Source organism: Eulemur rufifrons, chromosome 28, assembly GCF_041146395.1.
Source record: "Eulemur rufifrons isolate Redbay chromosome 28, OSU_ERuf_1, whole genome shotgun sequence".
Taxonomy (NCBI): Eukaryota; Metazoa; Chordata; class Mammalia; order Primates; family Lemuridae; genus Eulemur; species Eulemur rufifrons.
Genome location: NC_091010.1, coordinates 57,931,715 through 57,951,660, shown reverse-complemented (window position 1 = coordinate 57,951,660; position 19,946 = coordinate 57,931,715). Strand labels below are relative to the sequence as shown.

Below are 19,946 nucleotides of genomic sequence, written 5' to 3'. Positions count from 1 at the left end.
AGGTGGGTTGTTTGTCTTTGAGCGTTTCATGTTTCTAAGCCAGAGAGATAAAACTCTATACAAAATTAAATCTACCCTTCTAATTAATTAACAAGATAATATTGATAGATAAATCATAATAAGATGGATGAAGTACTCATAATAAAATTATTTAATTTTTATAGCTATACATTAGCTCATGTCTCAATTTTTTTTTAATTATAACTAAAATATTCTGGATTAATTAGCTGAACATTTTTCTGTATTTAATCAAAAGCAAAGTTCCAGCCAGACTTCTCCCTTTTCAGGCTGTAGCACGCAGCCAGGTGAACCCTCCCAGGTTGGCACTGAGTAGACCCAAGTCGTCCTAGTCTTGCTTCTTGGGTTGAGTTGAGACCTGTGTAAACTGGCTTTTTCAAGACAATTGCCTCAGCTTTAAAATGAGGGAGTGCTTATCCAAACCATTGGCATCTAGTAGAATCTCCTGATCACTGGAATCTCCTGGGTGGGGTGGGGGGATAGGGTTGGGGTCTCTTTAAAAAATATCCATTTCTAGCCTATTTCCCCCCTAAAACCTGCATGCTGGTTTAGTAGTTTCTGGAGGTTTCCCAAGTATGATGTTACTCAGCCAGGGTGGAAGGCGCTGGTCCAGGTAAACTCTAAGAGGCCTTCTGTTCTGACCCTGAGAGGTCAGTTTTAAGGTTGGTATAATGATGGACAAATATTTCTTGACTATAGCCCTGTCCCTGGACATTTAGGACAGCAAAGAGACACTCACTGTTGCAGCTACTGCTCTTGAATGACAGTAAATCTGCCTGAATCGGGGGCCTCTTTTGCCATTTACAAATTGTGTTCATATAGAGTTTAATCTAACCCTCTTAGCAATTCTATGAAATGAACCCAGAGTAACCGTCCTTATTTATGAGTGAGTTTGAGTCTCAGAGTTTCAGGGGCATTATTCCCAGGCTAATGTTGGAAGGATAAGAACTTAGGTTTTCTAACTCTAAATCCAGTTCTCTATTATAAACATTCATGCAAGTAAGAGAAAGAAGTGCACCAGTATGGGCAGAGGATGAACCAGTATGGGCAGAGGATGAACCGGTTTGGGCAGAGGACATTGGGAAGGGGAAAGGTCCTGAAAGGGGACATTTACAAAATGACAAAACTCAAGAATTCAGAAGACTGTGCCCCATGTTGGGAACTGGACTCTGGCTTTTCCCAGTCAGAGATAAAAGAACCTGTGTTTCCTGTGTTGATGGACCTGAACTCCCTGACACCCTCCTTACAGAACAGATTTAAGGTTTGTTCAGGTTTAATAAGTGACTATGAAGCCATAGGCCCACTGGCATCCACCAGAGTGTGATTTTGATTATTAAAGATAGAGCAAGTTCTGAGTTGGTGGATGCCATCTGCACCTGCCTGTGGCCTGGTCTTCCTAGCTGGTCAATCCAGGCAAGTCACTTAACCTCTCTGGGCCTTCTCTGTACAATGGAAAGTAACACAGCACCACAAATAGTGTCCTTTCACCACCTTTCCTCAGGACTGAAAAAATTTAGGGGTGTAAGAATTTAAAACTCTCCTTGATGACAGGCACCAAGCACATTTGTAAAGTTGTTTTAAGTCCAGATTTACCTGTGTGTGTTTACTACAGTTATTACCAACTGATAGGCAACCTGGAGTTGACTTAAAGGGGAGATAGCAGCTGGGAAAGTGAAAACAAATGTCAAGGACCTTGAACTTGGTTTTGAGTAATTGTTTCTGGCTCAGATTGGTGGTGATATTCGCTTGTGAGTTTTATGTTTCCTAATTGACAGCATTACACATGGGAAAACTCATGTTGATGAAGGTTATTGCCAGATTGGCCAATTGCAAGTAAGTGAGCATGGAAATTGTCATATGTCTGTTAATTAATGACCTTTAAAAAAAATCGTTTTGGTGAACTGGGAGGAAAAGAAACTGATACATGCAGAAAGTGATATTTTTTGCAAAATGTGCTACTATTGCTGAATGTCTAATGTGAAGGGAAATTGTCTTTCTGAAAAGAAGCTAATACTGATTCTTAAACAGATAATTCCAGCCTGTCCTGTTTCTCCCAGTTTATAAGAGACTGGGTCTCCAGCACTGTGGAACACTCAGTTCACCCATTCAGATGTCCAGGACAAAGTCTAATTCAGCATAATTAACACAGGGCTCGAGACATGGTCCCAGAGAACGGAAAGACTTACTGCTTGACTTGTAACCAGTTCTCTTGGGGAGGGGCCGTAAGCTTCAGTTGGAATTTGTAGCATTTAAAATGTTTCTTCACCAAGGATTTTCCGTTTGGAAATTTACTGTTCTGTTTGCCCAGCTAGATGACTTGTTGGAACATCCCTCCACTAATGAGTGAAAGTAAATCACACCTTTTTACTATCTTGTTGCTCTTAGAACCAGTGCATTCTCTTTTCCTCTCAAAATGAGGTACATTTATTTGTTTGGACTCTCTCTAGTTGGCTGGCTTGGTTATGACTGCATTTCAGACATTGTGTCTGGTGCTCCTCCAAGAAATAAATTTGCACCCGAGGGCAGCAAGCAGGAGCAGGGAAAAGGAATGAAGTTGCTGGAATAACCTTGAGGGCCATGTCTTTCTATCTTCAGGCGCCCGTTTCCACCCGGAGACCGAGTCACATTCAATGGGAGAGACTGCCTTTGTCAGCTCTGTGCACAGCCCATGTCTTCCAGTCCTAAAGAAGCCACCTGCTCCAGCAGTAAGTGTCCTGGTGACCCACTGATATGACCACCTCTGTAGTTCAGAGGTAGCTCAGCCTTCCTTTCCGAGAAACGCTGTTAGCTAGAAACAGGAGTGGTCCTATCACTTGATTAGACTGTTCTCCAAAGATAACCAAAAAGGGGTCAAGAGGTATATGGAAAAGGTGCTCAGTGTTACTAATCATCAGGGAAATGCAAATCAAAGCCACCTATGTGATACCACTTCACACCTGTTTGGATAGCTATTACCAAAAAGACAAAATAACAGGTGTCATAGTGGGCGTGAGGGAAAGGGAACCCTTGTATACTGTTAGTGGGAATGTAGATTAGTGCAGCCATCATGGAAAACAATATGGAGGTTCCTAAAGAAATTAAAAATAGAACTACCATATGACCCAACAATCCCTTTGCATACACAAAAATACACAAAAATATATAATATGTGTATTTTGCATACACAAAAATATATAATATGTGAAAAAAGTTAAAGCAGGAAGAAAATTAAAGCAAAATAAAGGGGCATATGGGACAATCAGAGAAGACCTCTCTCAAAAGATGACACCTAAGGAGAGATTTGAAGAAAGTACGTGAACAGCTGTATATAGATCAGGGGATTTGCAATTATTTATACTAAGGTCTTGTTTGACCTGTCAGAATCCAAAGAGAACCAGCTTCCTCCAAAATAAAAATAGAGGCCAATTGCACCATTTCTTCTAGTAAATAGCATTGGGTACGTCTAGTGAACAAATTTTAAGTAGATTTATTTTAAACTCTGGGTGCCAAGCAAGGAAGCTCTATTTCCGTCTCTTTCCTGGGGCATTAGGAAGTGGCCTAGAGCTTTGCCTTGGTTTCTGTGGATTTTGCCAATCCTTGGGAGACCTGGAATAAACCCCTTTAAGCCCTTCAGTAAGTCTTAATGTGTAAGAATGAGATAAGTCACTTCTGTGCCAGAGGAATTTGGTGCAATTTATAATAGTGATTCCAACTCTTCCTATTGAAGTAGAAGCCTTATACTTGTTAAAAAAAAAAAAAAAAAAAGAATATTCTGACTAAAACATTTGCATAGAAATTGTATTGTGAACATTGGGAGAAAAGAAGACAGTACACATATTAGCGCATCTTATTCAGCACATTCGACCGGATCCTTGGTATGTGTGTTTATGGTAAGCACACGTGACCTCCTGATAAGTATCAGCAGCCTGGGTGGGATGACAACTACAAAGGCCCAATCCTAGAGCTCCAGTTGGGTTCCAAATCCTTCACTGTTTCACTTCCCTGCCCCAGGTGGCTGGGAAGGTGGCCTGCGGTAGGAATGGTCACCCTGTTGTTACGGAGGGCCCGCTGCTTTGGACGTATATTACCAAAAACTTTGGAGAAATTCTTCAGTCTAGTTGAAACAGAGGCTTTTTTGAGTCCCAGGAGATACGATGGCTGTAGCAGAGGATCACGTCCACAAGGCCAGGAATGGCTGTGTCCTCAAGTTTCGTGAAGTTCTTTAGTCCAACTATCTCTTTTTTTTTTTTAACTGCGTATCTAAATTTAATAGAAGAGAACATATTCCAAATAAAAAAAAAATTACCAAACTTTCTCTCTTCTTTTAATTGGCAATTGTCATGATTTAAGTTGACCTCCACACCATTTTTTCTGGCTTCTAGGTAAGCACCATCATGATTAGCGAGAGTAGAATTGAGTTCACATGCTGACAGCATTCAATACGCAGAAATGACTCACATCATTTGAACAGCAGTCAATGCAACTGAAACAAACACAAATTCTATCAGAAAGTCTATTGAGGAAACCCTCATAGCTTATCGCTTTTGGTCGTTGGGGAAGTTGAGGCCCATGAGCATACCTAAGGTCACACAAGGTATCCAAGTGGTAAGGTACAGTCAGATGCAGGTCTTTTGACTCGTGGTTTTTTGCTTTCTTTTTTGTTTCATCTAATAGTCCTCATTGTTCAGTTTAAGAAATAGAAGTGGGATCTCTTTAAAGGCTGCCATCCTCTCTGGCTGTGCAGTTTGGAAACATGTTTCCTAGTCATAGCACTACCAAAATGGCTATTCTAATTTTTATTAATTTTTTAAAACTTTTATATGGCATACATGTTATGTACATAAAAAGAAATGAAAATTATACATATAAAAATATCAAACTCGAATCTATTGCATTTTTAATACTAGATTTAACAATTATTGCTTAGGTGCAATTTGTTGGGCCAAATCGTAGTTTCTCCTTTGCTTCCCATGGGTGAAATCCCCTTTCGAAGCAACTGCTTTGGTCAGAACATCTTTATTTTTAACAAGTCCTTGTCTATGTAGATAAATAATCAAGTGGCATTTATGGGGCGTGTGGGTGTCTATAAAAAAAAAAGGAGTTCTTATATATGGATACACACACACAAAATACCCAAACTAGGCAGGCCCACAAAGACTAGAGCAATGGGAATTTTCAGCAAGTTTCTGAAATTCATTGGAGCATAATTAGAAAACACTTGTTTGTTATTCATAACTCTTCAAGAATTGCCCTATTCTTTAAAACTAGCCTGGTGTGACTTTGATTCCTATTTTTTAAAAATGACTTTTTGAACTTGGCAAAGCTTTCTAAATAGAAGCAGAAAGTGATCTTTTTTTTAGTGTGAATCTCTTCCTTGATAATGTTCACAGAGTCAGGAAATATATCAGAGAGGCAAGGTCCTCTTTTTCCTTTGAAGTATCCTGTTAAAGGTGAGTTTGCTCCCCTGAACCACAGTTTTATTCCGCATTCTGTGTCTGCTTTTCCATAGTCACAGAGTAGGGAGGACAGCGGGAGAGGGAGCACGGCACAAGCCGATGATGGAGTGAACATTTACACAAACTCGTCTGTTTAGCTTTCTGAATAAAGATGTAGCACTTCTATTTCAGCTGCTCAGAGGCTCTCATGTCTGTATTGTTCTAATTTAGGAAGAACTCTCCTTGGAGTTCTCTGTTCGCTGCTTCCTTCCACCTTAAAATAATTCGTCGAACCTTTAAATCTATTTTATTTTCTTTATCAAGTACTTACATAGTGCTTACTGTGTATCAGGCACCGTGTACCTGCTTTACATTAACCCATTTAATCCTCATAACAACCCTATAGGTTGGTACTAATACTTTTCACAGAAGAAGAAACAAAGGGCCATAGAGGTTAAATAGTTTACCCAAGGTCACACAGACAGTAAGTAGCAGAGCTGGAGTCCAGACCTAGGCCATCTGGCTCCCGATGCCATGCTCCCACCCCAGACAGTTATTTTGTGATGACTTTATGATGTGGCCATCACTCTCTGATTTTCAGAGACGGGAGTGCTGATCCTTAGAGCAGTGGCCTGCTTGCCTGAAAATTATCCGAGTGAGTGTCCCGACTCCAAGGGCTGTGCATGCCACATTTGCCTGTCTGCTGTATCCGGGTTCAGTGAATGGAAACCATCAGCAAGTTGTTCATAGACTCAAACCACTTCAGTAAAAGATTTATTGCCCCAAATTAGTTAAAACTGTTGCTGTATCCAGTCTAATGCAATGTTAATCCAGTGAGCAATAAACATATAAAGTGGAGAGAGCAGTAAAAGCTACCTCACAGGGTTCTGATGAACATTAAATGGTTTTACTAGCTGAGTCATGTTTTTAAAAAACTATCTGTCCAGAAGACATTATGCTCTACCAGAAGGTTAAGTGTAAACCTCTAAATCTTCATCCCACTCCATTCTTCTTGTGTTTACCAGTAACTGAAGGACTGGATTTCCACGGGTTAAGAAGTGGTGTGCGGAGACAGTCTGTGTGTGGCACCTGAGAACGTAGTGATCGGGTTTGGGGTGTCATTTCCCACGTGGCTCCTGGCTGCTTCAGGCAGCTGAGCAGGTGCAGGCTGCTGTCTACAATCACCCTTTCCACGTCAGAGGGTATCTGACTAGTGTCTGGTGGTGTGTGGGTTTGGGGGGGACTGACAGGATGAACACCCACACAAACACACCCAAACCTGTCTTCCTCTCTTTCGCCTCCTCTGTGTACAGCATCAGTATTCCAACTGCAACTGGAACGATCCTACAGGTATCAGCGCAAATGCTCTAGGTGGACTGCATTTAAATCATTTCAGACAGAGCTACATGCATGTTTTCAAAGGGAAGGAAAACATTTCCGATTATTTTTCTGTTTGGTGCAATAGCTTTTCATAGTTGCAAGATAATTTTCTTTTATCTTTGTTCTTTCTCAAAAAAATAGTGGGCAGGTTGAGTGGGCATTGTCTGCGAAGGCACCTAACAATAGGTAGAGCGGTGAAGACCTTGCCAGATCTTACCTGGCTTTGGACTGCCTGGGCTCAGGTCCCGGCTCTTCTGCTCATTTGCCGTCTCTGTACCTCTCCCTCCTCCATTTCCTCATCTGCAAAATGGGATGCTTATGGATACCTAGGTTGTAGGCTAAATGAGTATATATATTAAAGTTGCTGCCTACTTATAAAGCAATAACTCACTGTTCAGGCATTGATTTCTGAATGTGTATGGAAGACAGTCCTCATTTTGTGTGACTCTGCTTTTTACAGCTGCCTTTATCTGCTCATTTGATATTTTCCACCAATATAAATACCGACGAAGGCAGGAACACATCCACACATACAGCCCTGGATCGTTGGAGTTTGACTCATAGCGGTGTATTTCATGAGCGATCTGCCCCTCCTGCTCTAGACGCGTTCTTCCTGTAGGATAAATGGCAGAGGAGGCTTGGCCGGGAACTGCTGAGGAGTGTGGGTTCTGGATGGGCTGTTGGCTGGTTCTAATCCCAGCTCCACCTTTTATAGGCTATGCGACCTTGAGAACTCAATCTCTCTATGCCTCCATTTCTTTGCCTATAAAATGAGAAAGAATAATGGTTCCTTTCTCATTGGGTTGTTATGGAGATTAAAATAAGTGAAGTGTTTAAAAGGTTCATGGTACATAGTAAGCACACGTATGTTAGCTGTTACTCTTTAAGGCAGTTGTGAGGCTGGGACTTGAGCCTAGAGATATTCAGAATCAGAAAGGAAAGCGAGAAAAGGGCACAGCATAATGGTTGAGCATGTGGGCTGTAGGTTTCAGAATGCCTGGGTCTGAATCCTGGTCCTGCCTCTTCCTAGCCATGTAGCCTTGGGCAAGTTATTTGATGTCTCAGAACCTCAGTGTCCTCTTCTATAAATTGGACAGTAGCTACTTCGAAGGGTTGTTATGAGACTTAAAAGAGATACTGTATAGGATCTCATAGGAGGCCAGTCCAAATGGGGAGAGGGGACTTGTAAAAGACATGCAGAGGGAAGGGGGGACCCAGATCCACCCAACCAGATCAAAGGCATTGTTCTGTGTCCTGAAAAGTGAAATTGGAAAGAGAACAAGGGGCCAGGTCCGGGGAGGCCTGGAGGAGTTTACAGTGTGGAGCTCCTGAGGATCACATTTAACCTAGAGGATGACCAGATGAAAACAACGTTCTAGGAAGATTAAAGTGGTGATGGTGATAGTGGTTTACAAAGTCATTGCTTTTTGGATCGGGAACAGGTTTGGGGAGACCATTGATTGTGGCTATAAGTAATTAATGGCTGTGAGAAAAGAGGAAGGTGAATGAAAGCACATGTTAAATAAAGATATAGGATCCCATTCGCTCCTTCAACAAACATCTCATTGAGCACCTACTATGTTCCAGGCACCAGCTAAAGTCTTTATTTCATGGTTAGTATATTACATTACTATGATACATTTGTCACAGCTAAGAAACTACCATTGGAACATAACTGATTGCATTATAATTGTTGACATGCATGCCCACCTCTACTCCCAAGAAAATGAACTTGTTGCATATGAGGAACGTGTTGTCTGCCTTTCTTATACAAGGCCTAGCACACAAAGTCCTAGATAAATATTCTTTCTTTGTCTCTAAAGAGGGCTAATTACAATCTTCTCTTTCTAAAAGGTTTTAAGTGTTCATTGGAAAACAATATAAATATTGCAGAAAGGCACAAAGGAGATAAAGATCACCTGAAATCCCATCACCAATAGATAACAACCTCTATTAACATTTTTTTTTTTTTTTTTTTTTTTTTTTTTTTGAGACAGAGTTTCGCTCTGTTGCCCGGGCTAGAGTGAGTGCCGTGGCGTCAGTCTAGCTCACAGCAACCTCAAACTCCTGGGCTTAAGCGATCCTACTGCCTCAGCCTCCCGAGTAGCTGGGACTACAGGCATGCACCACCATGCCCGGCTAATTTTTTCTATATATATATTTTAGCTGTCCATATAATTTCTTTCTATTTTTAGTAGAGATGGGGTCTCGCTCTTGCTCAGGCTGGTCTCGAACTCCTGAGCTCAAACGATCCGCCCACCTCGGCCTCCCAGAGTGCTAGGATTACAGGCGTGAGCCACCGCGCCCGGCCTCTATTAACATTTTGATAAACACTCATAAACACTCTTCTGGATACGGCTGTAAGTGCTAAGACATATCTGCAATTTTATATAAATTCTTCACATAGCATTTTGTTCATATGCCCTCTATTCAAAAATGATTTATTCTTCTGAGTGTCTCACAAAAGGCTGAAAGCCTTGAATTTGCTTTGGCAACTGGACCAACTCACATGTGTCCTGGCAAAGCCACAATGCATTTCAGTGTGGCAGTTATGACCGTGTAGCCCTTTTATGACCGTATAGCCCTGTTATCTCTTATTTTATTTCTCTCTACAACCAGACTATGAGCTACGGAATGGCAAGGACTATGTTTTTATGGTTCTTATGAACGGCGCTGTGCATATAGTAAGCACACACATGTTCGCTCAGTGAGTGAATCGCTGCTGTCCCAGATGAGCCTTTGAGGGAGTAACTCTCAGCTCCCAGGTCCCCGTGGGGAGGTTTGACTGCTACTTGAATGAAGATGCAGTTTGGGTGCGTGAGAAGTAAAGTGTATTGGCATGTTTAAACCCATTTTTATCTTCTCATCTCACAAGTGTTTTCCCTTAATAATGGGGGAATGGTTATTTATTGCTTCAGATAAATTTGTGGACAACATGATCACAACTTTTTAAGAAAAGGTAGAGGGGTCAGAGTTTTTTGCAGGGCAGCCACACCTCTCCGGGCATTTAGCATGCCAGGCCCTGGCCTAGAGGGGCAGGGGTCTAACCTGGTGTGGTGATTTCAACGTTGCCCTGTGTGTATGGGTAGGGTGTTAAGAAAATTGGGAATTTACACAGTAGCCAAAGGTTCATTGCAGAGAGGCAAGGTATATTGCAAAGAGGAACGTTAATATTCAGATTTTTCAGGCTGAAATCTAATAACAGTTATGAGTCAGACCTAAAGATCCTGGAACAATATATCTTTTTCCTTAACTTGAGCCTAGGTTATCTGAGACGCAAGAAAGAAAGAAAAGTTCTTGCTTGATAAGGAATGGGTACAACTAAGGGAGTAATTAAAAAGTGCTTTCAGTGAGTGGAAAGTGAATGGCATTTTGTTATTTACTGTTTTTGTCTCAGTAGACATGTGTCTTATGTAATAGGGCCCACACCTTCTAACAGCTTATCAAATTAGCTGGAATTTTATTTTAATGGTTGAAACAGCAGTCATTTCCCAGTTTAATTTTAGTTTTTAAGTAAAAGTAAAAAGTTAGCTGTTCAAAAGGACTGCTCTATATACCTGCAGTTGTATAGTCATACAGATCGGCCCTGGAAGGATGTTCGAGAAATTGCTATTAGTAGTTGCCTCCAGGTAGGGAGAGGAGGGGGCTGAGTGGCTAAAAGACAGGGAAAGAAGGAAAATGACTTTTACTGTATGAAAAAAAATTGTTTTCACCATGTATTTTTATCTATTTAAAACCAGAGTATATTAAAACTAAAATAATAAAAGGCCCATTCCAGACTGAAGTCTCACTGCAGCCTGCCCTTGCTGTGACCTTCAGCTGTGTGTGTATTAAGTGACTGGTCACATGGTGGAAGTACTAAAACTGACATTCTACCCCTTCTTTTCTTTTTCCTGTCTTTGGGGCAGGGCAAACGCGCTGGTGTTTGCTAATGAGGACTGAATCTGAGAAGCTGACGTAGAACTCAAATATGATTTCCTCTTTGGCAAGAGCCCCGCTGTGCTAGGTGAACACAGCCAGTTAAAGATTGATCATGAAAGTCTTCACCAGGTTAAAGTTTACAACTGAATTAGGGAAGTCAGCTCAAAAACAAACTTTCTGGGTACAATTTTTTTCTTAATTGACGTTAAATTCACATAGCATAAAATTAACCTTTTTTTTTTTTTTTTTTTTTTTTTTTTTTGAGACACAGAGTCTTGCTCTTGTCAGCCCAGCTAGAGTGCAGTGGGGTCATCATAGCTCACTGCAACCCAAAACTCCTGAGCCCAAGCAATCCTCCTGCCTCAGCCTCCTGAGTAGCTGGGACTACAGGCATGTGCCAGTGCGCCTGGCTAGACTTTTTCTATTTTTAGTAGAGATGGGGTCTCACTCTTGCTCAGGTTGTTCGAGAACTCCTGACCTCAAGTGATCCTCCTGCCTTGTCCTCCCAGAGTGCTAAGATTACAGGCGTGAGCCACCTTGCCTGGCCTTAAATTAACCATTTTAAAGTAAACATCTCTGTGGCCTTTAGTGCATTCACGGTGTCGTACAACCACCACCTCTATCTAGTTCCAAAACATTTTCATCACCCCGAAAAGAAAACCCTGCACCCATTAAGCAGTTATTCTCCATTCCCCACTTCTCCTAACCCCTGGCAACTACCAATCTGCTTTCTGTCTGTGTGGATTTACCTGTTCTGAATGTTTTATATAAATGGCATCATACATTATATAGCCTTTTGTGTCTGGCTTCATTCATTTATTTTAATATTTTCAAGTTTCATCCAGGTTGTAGCATTCATTGGTATAGGCATGCACTGCTTAACTACAGGGATACATTCTGAGGGTAGACAATTTCATCATTGCTTGAACATGACAGAGCGAACTCACACAGACCTGGATGGTATAGCCTACTACAAACCCAGGCTATATGGTACAGCCTGTTGCCCTAGGCTGCAAACCTCTACAGCACATTACTGTACTGAATACTGCAGGCTTATAGCACATTGGTATTTGTGTATCTAAGCATATGTAAATAATGAGTTGCACTACAGCGTTATAACAGCGATGCCACTAGGTGACAGGAATGTTTCAGCTCCGTTATAATCTTATGGGATCACCATGATATATGTGGCCCACCACCAACTGAAACGTCATTATGCAGTGCGTGACTGTACAAGAAGCCCTCACTCAACATCATCAATTGGTTCTTGAAAATGTAACTTTAAGTGAAACGATGTGCAGCAAGTCCTTGAATAATGTTTCCTTCAATGTTGTCTCATTAGAACATTGATGAGAAAAAATATTGGCTTGTTATATGTCATTTCACTTAAGTTTCCAAGAAGCTATCGATGATGTTAAATGAAGATTTAGTGTACTTCATTTCTTTTTATGAATGAATTATAGTACATTATATGGCAATATGACATTTTGTTTCTCTATTCATCTGTCAATGGACATTTAGGTCATTTCCATCTTTGGCTATTGTGAATAATGCTACAGCGAGCATGCATTTACAAATATTTGTCTGAGTACTTGTTTTCAATTCTTTTGGGTCTTGGCACAATTTTAAAAGAGATTTGCTGAGGACTATCCCAAATCTCAAAAGCAGTGACTGCCAGTTTTCTGAACCTCTCCCAGAAATTACTGGGCTGGTGCCCACTAGTGTCCGTGGCATGTCAGGCTGTGGCGTGGGCACCGCTGAAAGGCCTCAGGTGGCTGCAGGTGGCAGAGTTCATCTGGGGGCCTCTCTTCCTCTCGTTTGTTCCCTCTCCCACTCTTTGGTCCTCCTCTTTTTCTACCCCTTCTCTCTATTGCTCCAGAATCAGTCAGAGTCCCGAGTGCAGTGGCAGGGTAGGGGCCGTTCAGGGCTCTCCTCCACCCATAATTAGCAGAAACTCTCAGACTCTCAATTCTGATGCTTCTGGGGTACGGATCTGGGCCGGAATTAAGTCCACCCCAGACTACCGTTGCTGCACACTGTCATGCGTAGCAGCTCTAGCCATGGGACTCCTGCTTAATAAATTCTTAATTAATGGAGAGGAAAGACAAACAATCTGACTCCTTTTAATTTCCTGTTCACATCCTGGTCGTGAATACAGGGGAAAGAAGACACACCCACTGCTAGCTAAAGGCGATGGCTTCTTGACCTTGAGAACCCAAATGTTCCTAACAGAATTCTACGGGCGGGCGCAGGTTCAGGGATTAGAATGGGAAGTTTGACACTTGGAGGGAGCGAGTGGAAAAATAGATAACAGAGACTGGGGGCCGAGGTGGGGGGGCGCAGGGGGAGGTGAAGAGAGGTAGGTACAAACGTACAGTAAGATAAAAGGAATAAATTCAATGTTTGGTAGCAGAGTAGGATGACTATGCTTCAAAAAGTGTGTTATAATCAGGTGATGGGGTCCCCAAATACCCTGCCTTGATCACTGTGCAGTATGTACATGTAACAAATTTCTCATGTATCCTGTAAAATTGCACAAATAAAAAAATTAGAAAAATAATCACAATAAATCTAAAGCAGAAAGAAGGACATTATGAAGAACAAAAACTGAAATGAAAGAATTGGAAGTTCAAATGTGTAAATAGTCTCTATTTATGAACATTATGACCAAAGTAATTAAAACTCTGCAATTATATATGATATGTACTTAAAACAGAGGGAAGATAGGATTTGTTGCCAAGTATTAGGTTATAGAGGACTTAGAATACGGCTGCTGCCTGACCCGCCTTCTGCTTTCCTGACGAAGGCCGACAACCTGTTGCTATTATGGCCTGTGAAAACTTGTTTGTTGTGCAGTATTGTTTTCCAAAGACAACTTTCACTTAAAATAGCACGTCAGAGGCTGCTCTGGCTTACGATGTTTCCACTGTGGCCATCAAGACAGCAAAGTGAGCCACTGACCTAAGCAGGGGCATCCGTCTAGTTCAAGGTTATATACCCAGGCACCACATAAGTCTTTGAACTTCATTCTGGGTCATTTTTAGTGAATCTAAGATGTAAAATATTTATAGCATTGAGGGCCCCATCTCACAGAGTGGAAATACACTGCGTCTACGTGGCAGCTCTGACTCCCCCACCTGGTGTATATCTTCCGACCTCACGTTGCTTTGCTGGCTAATGGCAGCATAGAATTTCAAAAGTTAAAAAGTAGTTTTAAAAACTAATTCTTGAATAGTGCTTAGCCTAACAAATTTGCAGTTTCCCATTCTGTTTTGTACTCTGTCCTTTCTTATGTTACCCCTACAACCATGACATGCTTAAAAAAAGAAAGTTATGGACTCATTTCAGGGACTTGGTGTAAATAAAAAGCATGGACTGTGGCCAGTCAATATTTGTCAGCTCCTAGGTGTCTTATTTGGGACCTGGCAACATTGAACAGCCTGGATGAAGATGAAGGTCAACATTCAACAATATCCACTTGCTAGACCAACATTCTTATCACCACTAATGATGGGGCTTTTTTGGGGTCAAGGAAAGGTTTTCAAATACCCCAAATCTGTTACACCTTAGAGATGTTAAAACTATAGACCAACTCTTATGAAAAATAACATAAAGAAAGTCTGGGTTTTTAATTCATGTGTTGTAAACTCAAGGGCCTGCAAAGGCCAGGCTACTACCTGGATGCATGTGGTCATCTCAAGCATGAGAACAGGTGGCAACTGACACTTAGACCTATGGGGGGGTGGGAACCCTAGCAATTGGAACTATTTGTCTTGTATAAAGCAGGCCGTCACCGTGCACCTCCAAACAGTTATTCCTGTGGAGGAATCGTGTGTCAGGGCCTGATCTGACACGTGTTGGATGCTTGTGTCGAAGGCAGCTTGCTAACCCAGCAGAATCTGATCCATGTTCTGGTCACCTTTCTCCTGTGTCCCTTCTTTCTCTCTAAGTAGAGTAAGTATTCTCTCACATTCTGCCTCCACCCTTTTATTACACAAGATTGGGACATCCGTGTCTTATAGGAACAACTGAATGACAAGATGACATTAAACTCAGGACCTCAAGTTAGCCAAACCCTGGAACTTAAATTTGTTTTTTTCTTGAAGCTCCTTCACTGAAGTCCTGGCCAGGATAAAGTCCTCTAGTTAATAGTCTATTAAAAGGATGGAATACTTATCACCATTGTTCTCAGCTCTGAGGCCTTACCCAACAATTCTGAGACACCAGGAAAAGTGTCCCATTCCATATTCTGGAAGCTTTGATCCTGGAAATGATCTTTTGATCCTGCTGCGTTTAATGCAGTTGCCACCTTCATGAGTGGCTTTGGGCACGTCCGAACCTGCAGGCCTGGGGTGGTTGGGGAGAGTGGGAATGTAGCTGCCACGCAGTCCTCTTTCCTGTGGCTCCATGTGCTCAGCTTCTCTGCACAGTAAGACATTTGGCCCTCACTCTTCGCAAGTGGGAAATTCCAGGAAGACAGAAATAGTTCTCAAGGAGAACACAGGGTCTGGGATGGCAGGAGCATAAGTAATGACATCTCTCATAGCTCCAGAGCACCGATCTCCTTCCCGAGAGCCGATGTCCACTGCTTCAACTTTTGCAGCCCCAGGTATCCATGGCCCTATGCCAAAAAAAATGATATAGGGAAACAAGCAGGATCCTAGTGTTAAGGACATTTATTGCCTTTGAACAAAATGATATAAATATGGAACCAGGTGAGTACATGGATTACTAGTTCAACTTGGACAGGAGTAGCCAAATCCCTGCTTTTCCTTGACTCTTAGTGCTAAGACTAAAGGGCTTGAGGCAAAGTGTTTAGGGGTGGATTTTTTTTCTCCCCACCCCCTCTCCAACATGTGGTCATGGTTTTCCCTTGGTAGAACACTGGCGAGTTGCTGGCGTGTTTTATTTCCTTGATGCTCCTCCATATTCACCTATTTCTGACTTCAGCACTAATTCCAGTGCCAATCACCAGCTTTCTATATTTATCAGCAGCTGCTTCAGTGATGTGGAAACAATTTTCTCAACAGCTGAAAAACATGAAGATAGAGAGTAGGACAGTTTGTTCTTTATTAAAGAGCTTAGCTAGAGGGAGCGTGGAAGCAGTGAGCCATCCCGCACGAATCTTTTGCCTTTGCATCTTTTCCACTTTCCCCAGCGCGATGTCAAGTTCCAGCGAAGACCATGGCTCTGTCCAGAGAGGAGAGGGAGCCTCTGGGAAATGCCGCAGAACACCCTGGGTGGAACACTGACGTGGGCTGGCGTTCTCTTATCGAGGAGGCAGGCTCTGTTGATTTGCCTGATTTGTGTCTTAAGGTTTGGGGTGAAGGAGGCTTTGCTCCACCTCTGCTTTCAGCCCAGTGTTACCAGCTGGCATTCAGCATTCAGGGAATGTTGCTCTAAAGAACATTATCAAAGTGAGTTACAGAATGGCCGCCCTCCAGGAGGCACGGTGCGGGGCACAGAGGATCTGGGTGACAGAGACCCCACCGGTGGGGTCAGGGGACTTTGCAGGATTGTGAGGACTGGATGCTGCCATGTGTACAGAGCCCTCACGTGGCCCCTGGTTCCTAGAAACACTCAGGGCAGAACGATCACAGCGGTCTTTGTTCTCAAACTGTGCCTTCGCCGCTTTCATAGCTCTGGGATTATCTGGGCAATGAGGTTCCTATAAAGGGAGCAAGACTTAGAGTCCAGAAACCTGGTTCCTTGTCCCAGCTCTGCTCTAACCAAGTAAAAGGGGAGCCTACCAAGTGGCTGACACGTACCAAGCATTGTAAGTGTTGTGCAAAGCGCTTTACAATGCACGATCTCTTTTCTTCCTTATAGCAACCTAAAAAGTGGCCTTTATTAATATTATCAGCATTTCACAGATGAAAAAAATGAGGGTTCAGAGAGCGTAACTTGCCCAAGTCTTCCTAAAACTAAACTCTTACCTTCTCCACACCCTCCGTGTCCCCGGACCTCACTGCTGGTGCAGCAGGGGGACCTCCAGCACCTCTGCCAACCTCGCTGAGCCCCACAGTCTTCGCTAAAGTTTGTTTTCTGCTTTAAGAAATTCTTACCCAGCATCTTCCTTATTATTTAGATCTTTGCTGCCACCTAGTGGGAATTCTGTAATAAGACAAATAAAGAAAATAATCAGTTTTGAAAAAAACTGTCAATTTTCCTAAATCCATACTTCGTTCCTACCATTTAAAATTATATTTTTAAACAAATATCATGGCCTTCTGTTTTTATCTTTATAGTAAACTACCAGATGTGATATTCCGTTTATAAAATTTTTGGTGAGATATTGGAATGCCTATGCACCCCAGATTTTTTTTTAAAAATGCTTAATATTTTGTGACCATCTATTATACCCTCAGATGTGTATTAGATTAAGAAATTCTAATCATCAATATTCAGAACTTATATTTTTAACTTCATAAGTACTTATTTACTAAATTTTTAAAAAGTTCTCATGGTTTAAAAAATTTAAACAATGCAGAGAATGTAAAGTAAAAAGTAAAATTCTCCTCTACAGAGGGAAGTTTCTTAAGAATTTTTTATGTTTTCCCCAGAAATATTCTATTCTGGGAATAGAGCGCACACACCGTTTTCTTTACTGCTTTTCTGTGAATGAGCTTATGCTATGCCTACTGTTCTACAGCTTGTTTTTTTTTTTTTTTTTTTTACTTGATCTATTTTGGACATCTTTCCATGTCAGCCCACAAATCCACCTCATTCTTTTTAACAGCACAAAGTATTCCATTGACTATACTGTAATTTAGCCCTTCATGGATATCCTTATAGGCTATTATCAGTTTTTGTTGTTAGAAACATGCTGCAGGGCACACACATACTATTTTGCAAGTGTATTTGTAGAATAAAATCTTAAACATGAAATTGCTGGTTCTCAAGGTATGTTAACACCACTGATCAAGATCACCAGAAACACACCTCTAATTAAAAAAAAAAAAAAAAAGTCAAGTTTACTTAACTAGCTGCTCTGGAGGGCAGTTTGGAGGAGGTTTTGTTTTTTTGTTTTTGGGGTTTTTTTAGGATATGGCTTTGTTCTGGGTAACTTTAGGGAGTATTCAAGGGAGCAGAAGCAGTTCTAGGTTAGGTGTTGTCAAAAAGTAAGAGTGGTGGGGCTCGGTGACTCACGCCTATAATCCCAGCACTTTGGAAGGCCAAGGTGGCGGGATTGCTTGAGGTCAGGAGTTCAAGACCAGCCAGGGCAATACACCGAGACCCCATCTCTACAAAAACAAGCACGAAGCAGGAGCAGGTTGGTTTTGAGATCTGTTAAGTTTTTCTAGGAGGAGAGAGAATTAAAGTTGGGCTAAAAGTGTCATTAGCAAAGGAGCAGCAGTCACAGAGGTGGTCAGAAGAGGGGGGTGTCTTATCACTTTGTGTTCCGAGCAGCCTTGTCTGTCTTGTTCCAAACCTGGCCAGACTGGCCTTGCCTAGACAGTGCTTTCTTCTGTGAGTGTTTCCTGTGATCAGCTGGGACATCGTGGCCAACCTGCCCGCAATGTTTGCTTTCATTTTCTCCAGTATATTGATTTTGAATGTTTGTAGATGTTGTTTTCCAAAAAGGCTGCACCATTTTACATTCTTCTGGGTTCTTTTAAATACTCAACTTCCTTAACACAATGAAGTGGTCGTTAATCAGGATAATAATGGCAATTATGACAATAGCAAATGTTTATAAGAGTCACTTCTGATGTGCCATCCACTGTGCTAAAGCTATTATTTTACTGAATCTTCCTCAGAGGCTAGAGACAGGTGCCAATAATGTCCCCACTTTCCTTTGAGGAAAGCAAGGCTTAGAAAGGGAGTCACTTGCCCTGGTCACAGAGCCAGCCAGCAGGGAGTTGAGCTGGGTTTCGGGTCCAGGCAGCACAGTCTTTACCATGAAGAAATACTTTCACTTTTTTCTTCCTTTCAGGAGCCTGCCAAGGAGAATTTACAGCTAAGAAATTAAGAGCCATTTAATAGATGATCACAAATTTTTGAGAGCCTGGTTTAGGTTGATAAGGAAGTAGAGGCCTGTTTACAAAACTGAGGTTTAAGGAGAATGTTCCAGGAATCACATATACAGCATGAAGCGAGGCACCCAGCATGAGGCGCTTAGCTGTTCACGTGCCTTCAATAAAGGTCTACGGGCACTTTCTTAAAATCCCAGCCAAGACACTCTGATTAAATATCATCTGGGCCACCTGAGCAGCTCAGCGGGTGCTTAACACATTGACTGCCATGTGAGTTGTATTTACTCGGGCTAGTTTTAACCCCGGGGGCCTCGTGAAGCAAAACCCTGCAGTTGGTTCATGAAATTCTTACTTGTTGATGTTCTTATTGTTATAATTAATCGTGACAATTTAATTCTGAAACCGTGGATTGCGTTGCATGTAACTCATGCACAGAAAACAATAACAAATTAGAAAGGATCGTTTTGTTTTAATAAAACGCCATGGCCCCAGGGAAAAAATTTTTTCTCTAGTGTGGCAGTCAATGTGTTAAGTAACCCCTAAGGAACTAAACAGGTGAAAGACACCTGTCCCCTTAGATCCACTGTGGTTCATCAAGCTTCCATGCTGTGTGAGGATATGGCTTGCAAGACTTCACCAGGAAGGATCTAACAGAAGGAAAGAGTGCCTGACCGAATCCTGCCTGCGTGTGTGGTGGGCGCACGGTGGGGTCGAGCTGGCTTGCGTGCTTGTTAGCAAAGCAAACGTGCAGTAACTGCGGGCTGCTGTTCTCTTGCAGATTGTGCCGGCTGCGGAAGAGACATCAAGAATGGGCAGGCACTGCTGGCGCTGGATAAACAGTGGCACTTGGGGTGCTTTAAATGCAAGTCCTGCGGAAAGGTCCTCACCGGGGAGTACATCAGCAAGTAAGGCTGGGCCAAAGGCTCGAGGACCCTGTGAGCGGGCGTGGGGCCACTGTGGGCCGTCTGGAGGTCCTGCTGCCAGGGCTCACCCACCCCGTCACATGTGCTCAAATACATTCACGTTCTGCAATCAGTGTGAACTTTGTGCTATAAAACTTTTGAAAAGAATTTTATTCTTCTGCTTTTGCCATGATTTGGCTACTATAAACTTAATGAGTTATTAATCATTGCCTAGTTTAACAGTTAATGAGGCTGTCAGTGTTACACTGTATGTTGTAACCAAGTAAGCATTTAATGATTTTCCTTTTGTCATTTTTTTTTTTTCCTGTGTGGAG

General features: G+C 42.1%; 1 protein-coding gene across 4 annotated transcripts in view; it reads left to right on the top strand.

Annotated features, from left to right (window-relative positions):
- Positions 1 to 19,946, top strand: part of ABLIM1 (actin binding LIM protein 1) — a 208,899-nt gene that overhangs the window by 94,117 nt on the left and 94,836 nt on the right. For all 4 annotated transcript variants that reach the window (XM_069460730.1, XM_069460728.1, XM_069460729.1 and 1 more), the window contains exons 4-5: positions 2,614 to 2,723; positions 19,488 to 19,614. In XM_069460730.1, the coding sequence (XP_069316831.1) occupies positions 2,614 to 2,723; positions 19,488 to 19,614 (237 nt within the window). The remainder of the gene's footprint in view (positions 1 to 2,613; positions 2,724 to 19,487; positions 19,615 to 19,946) is intronic.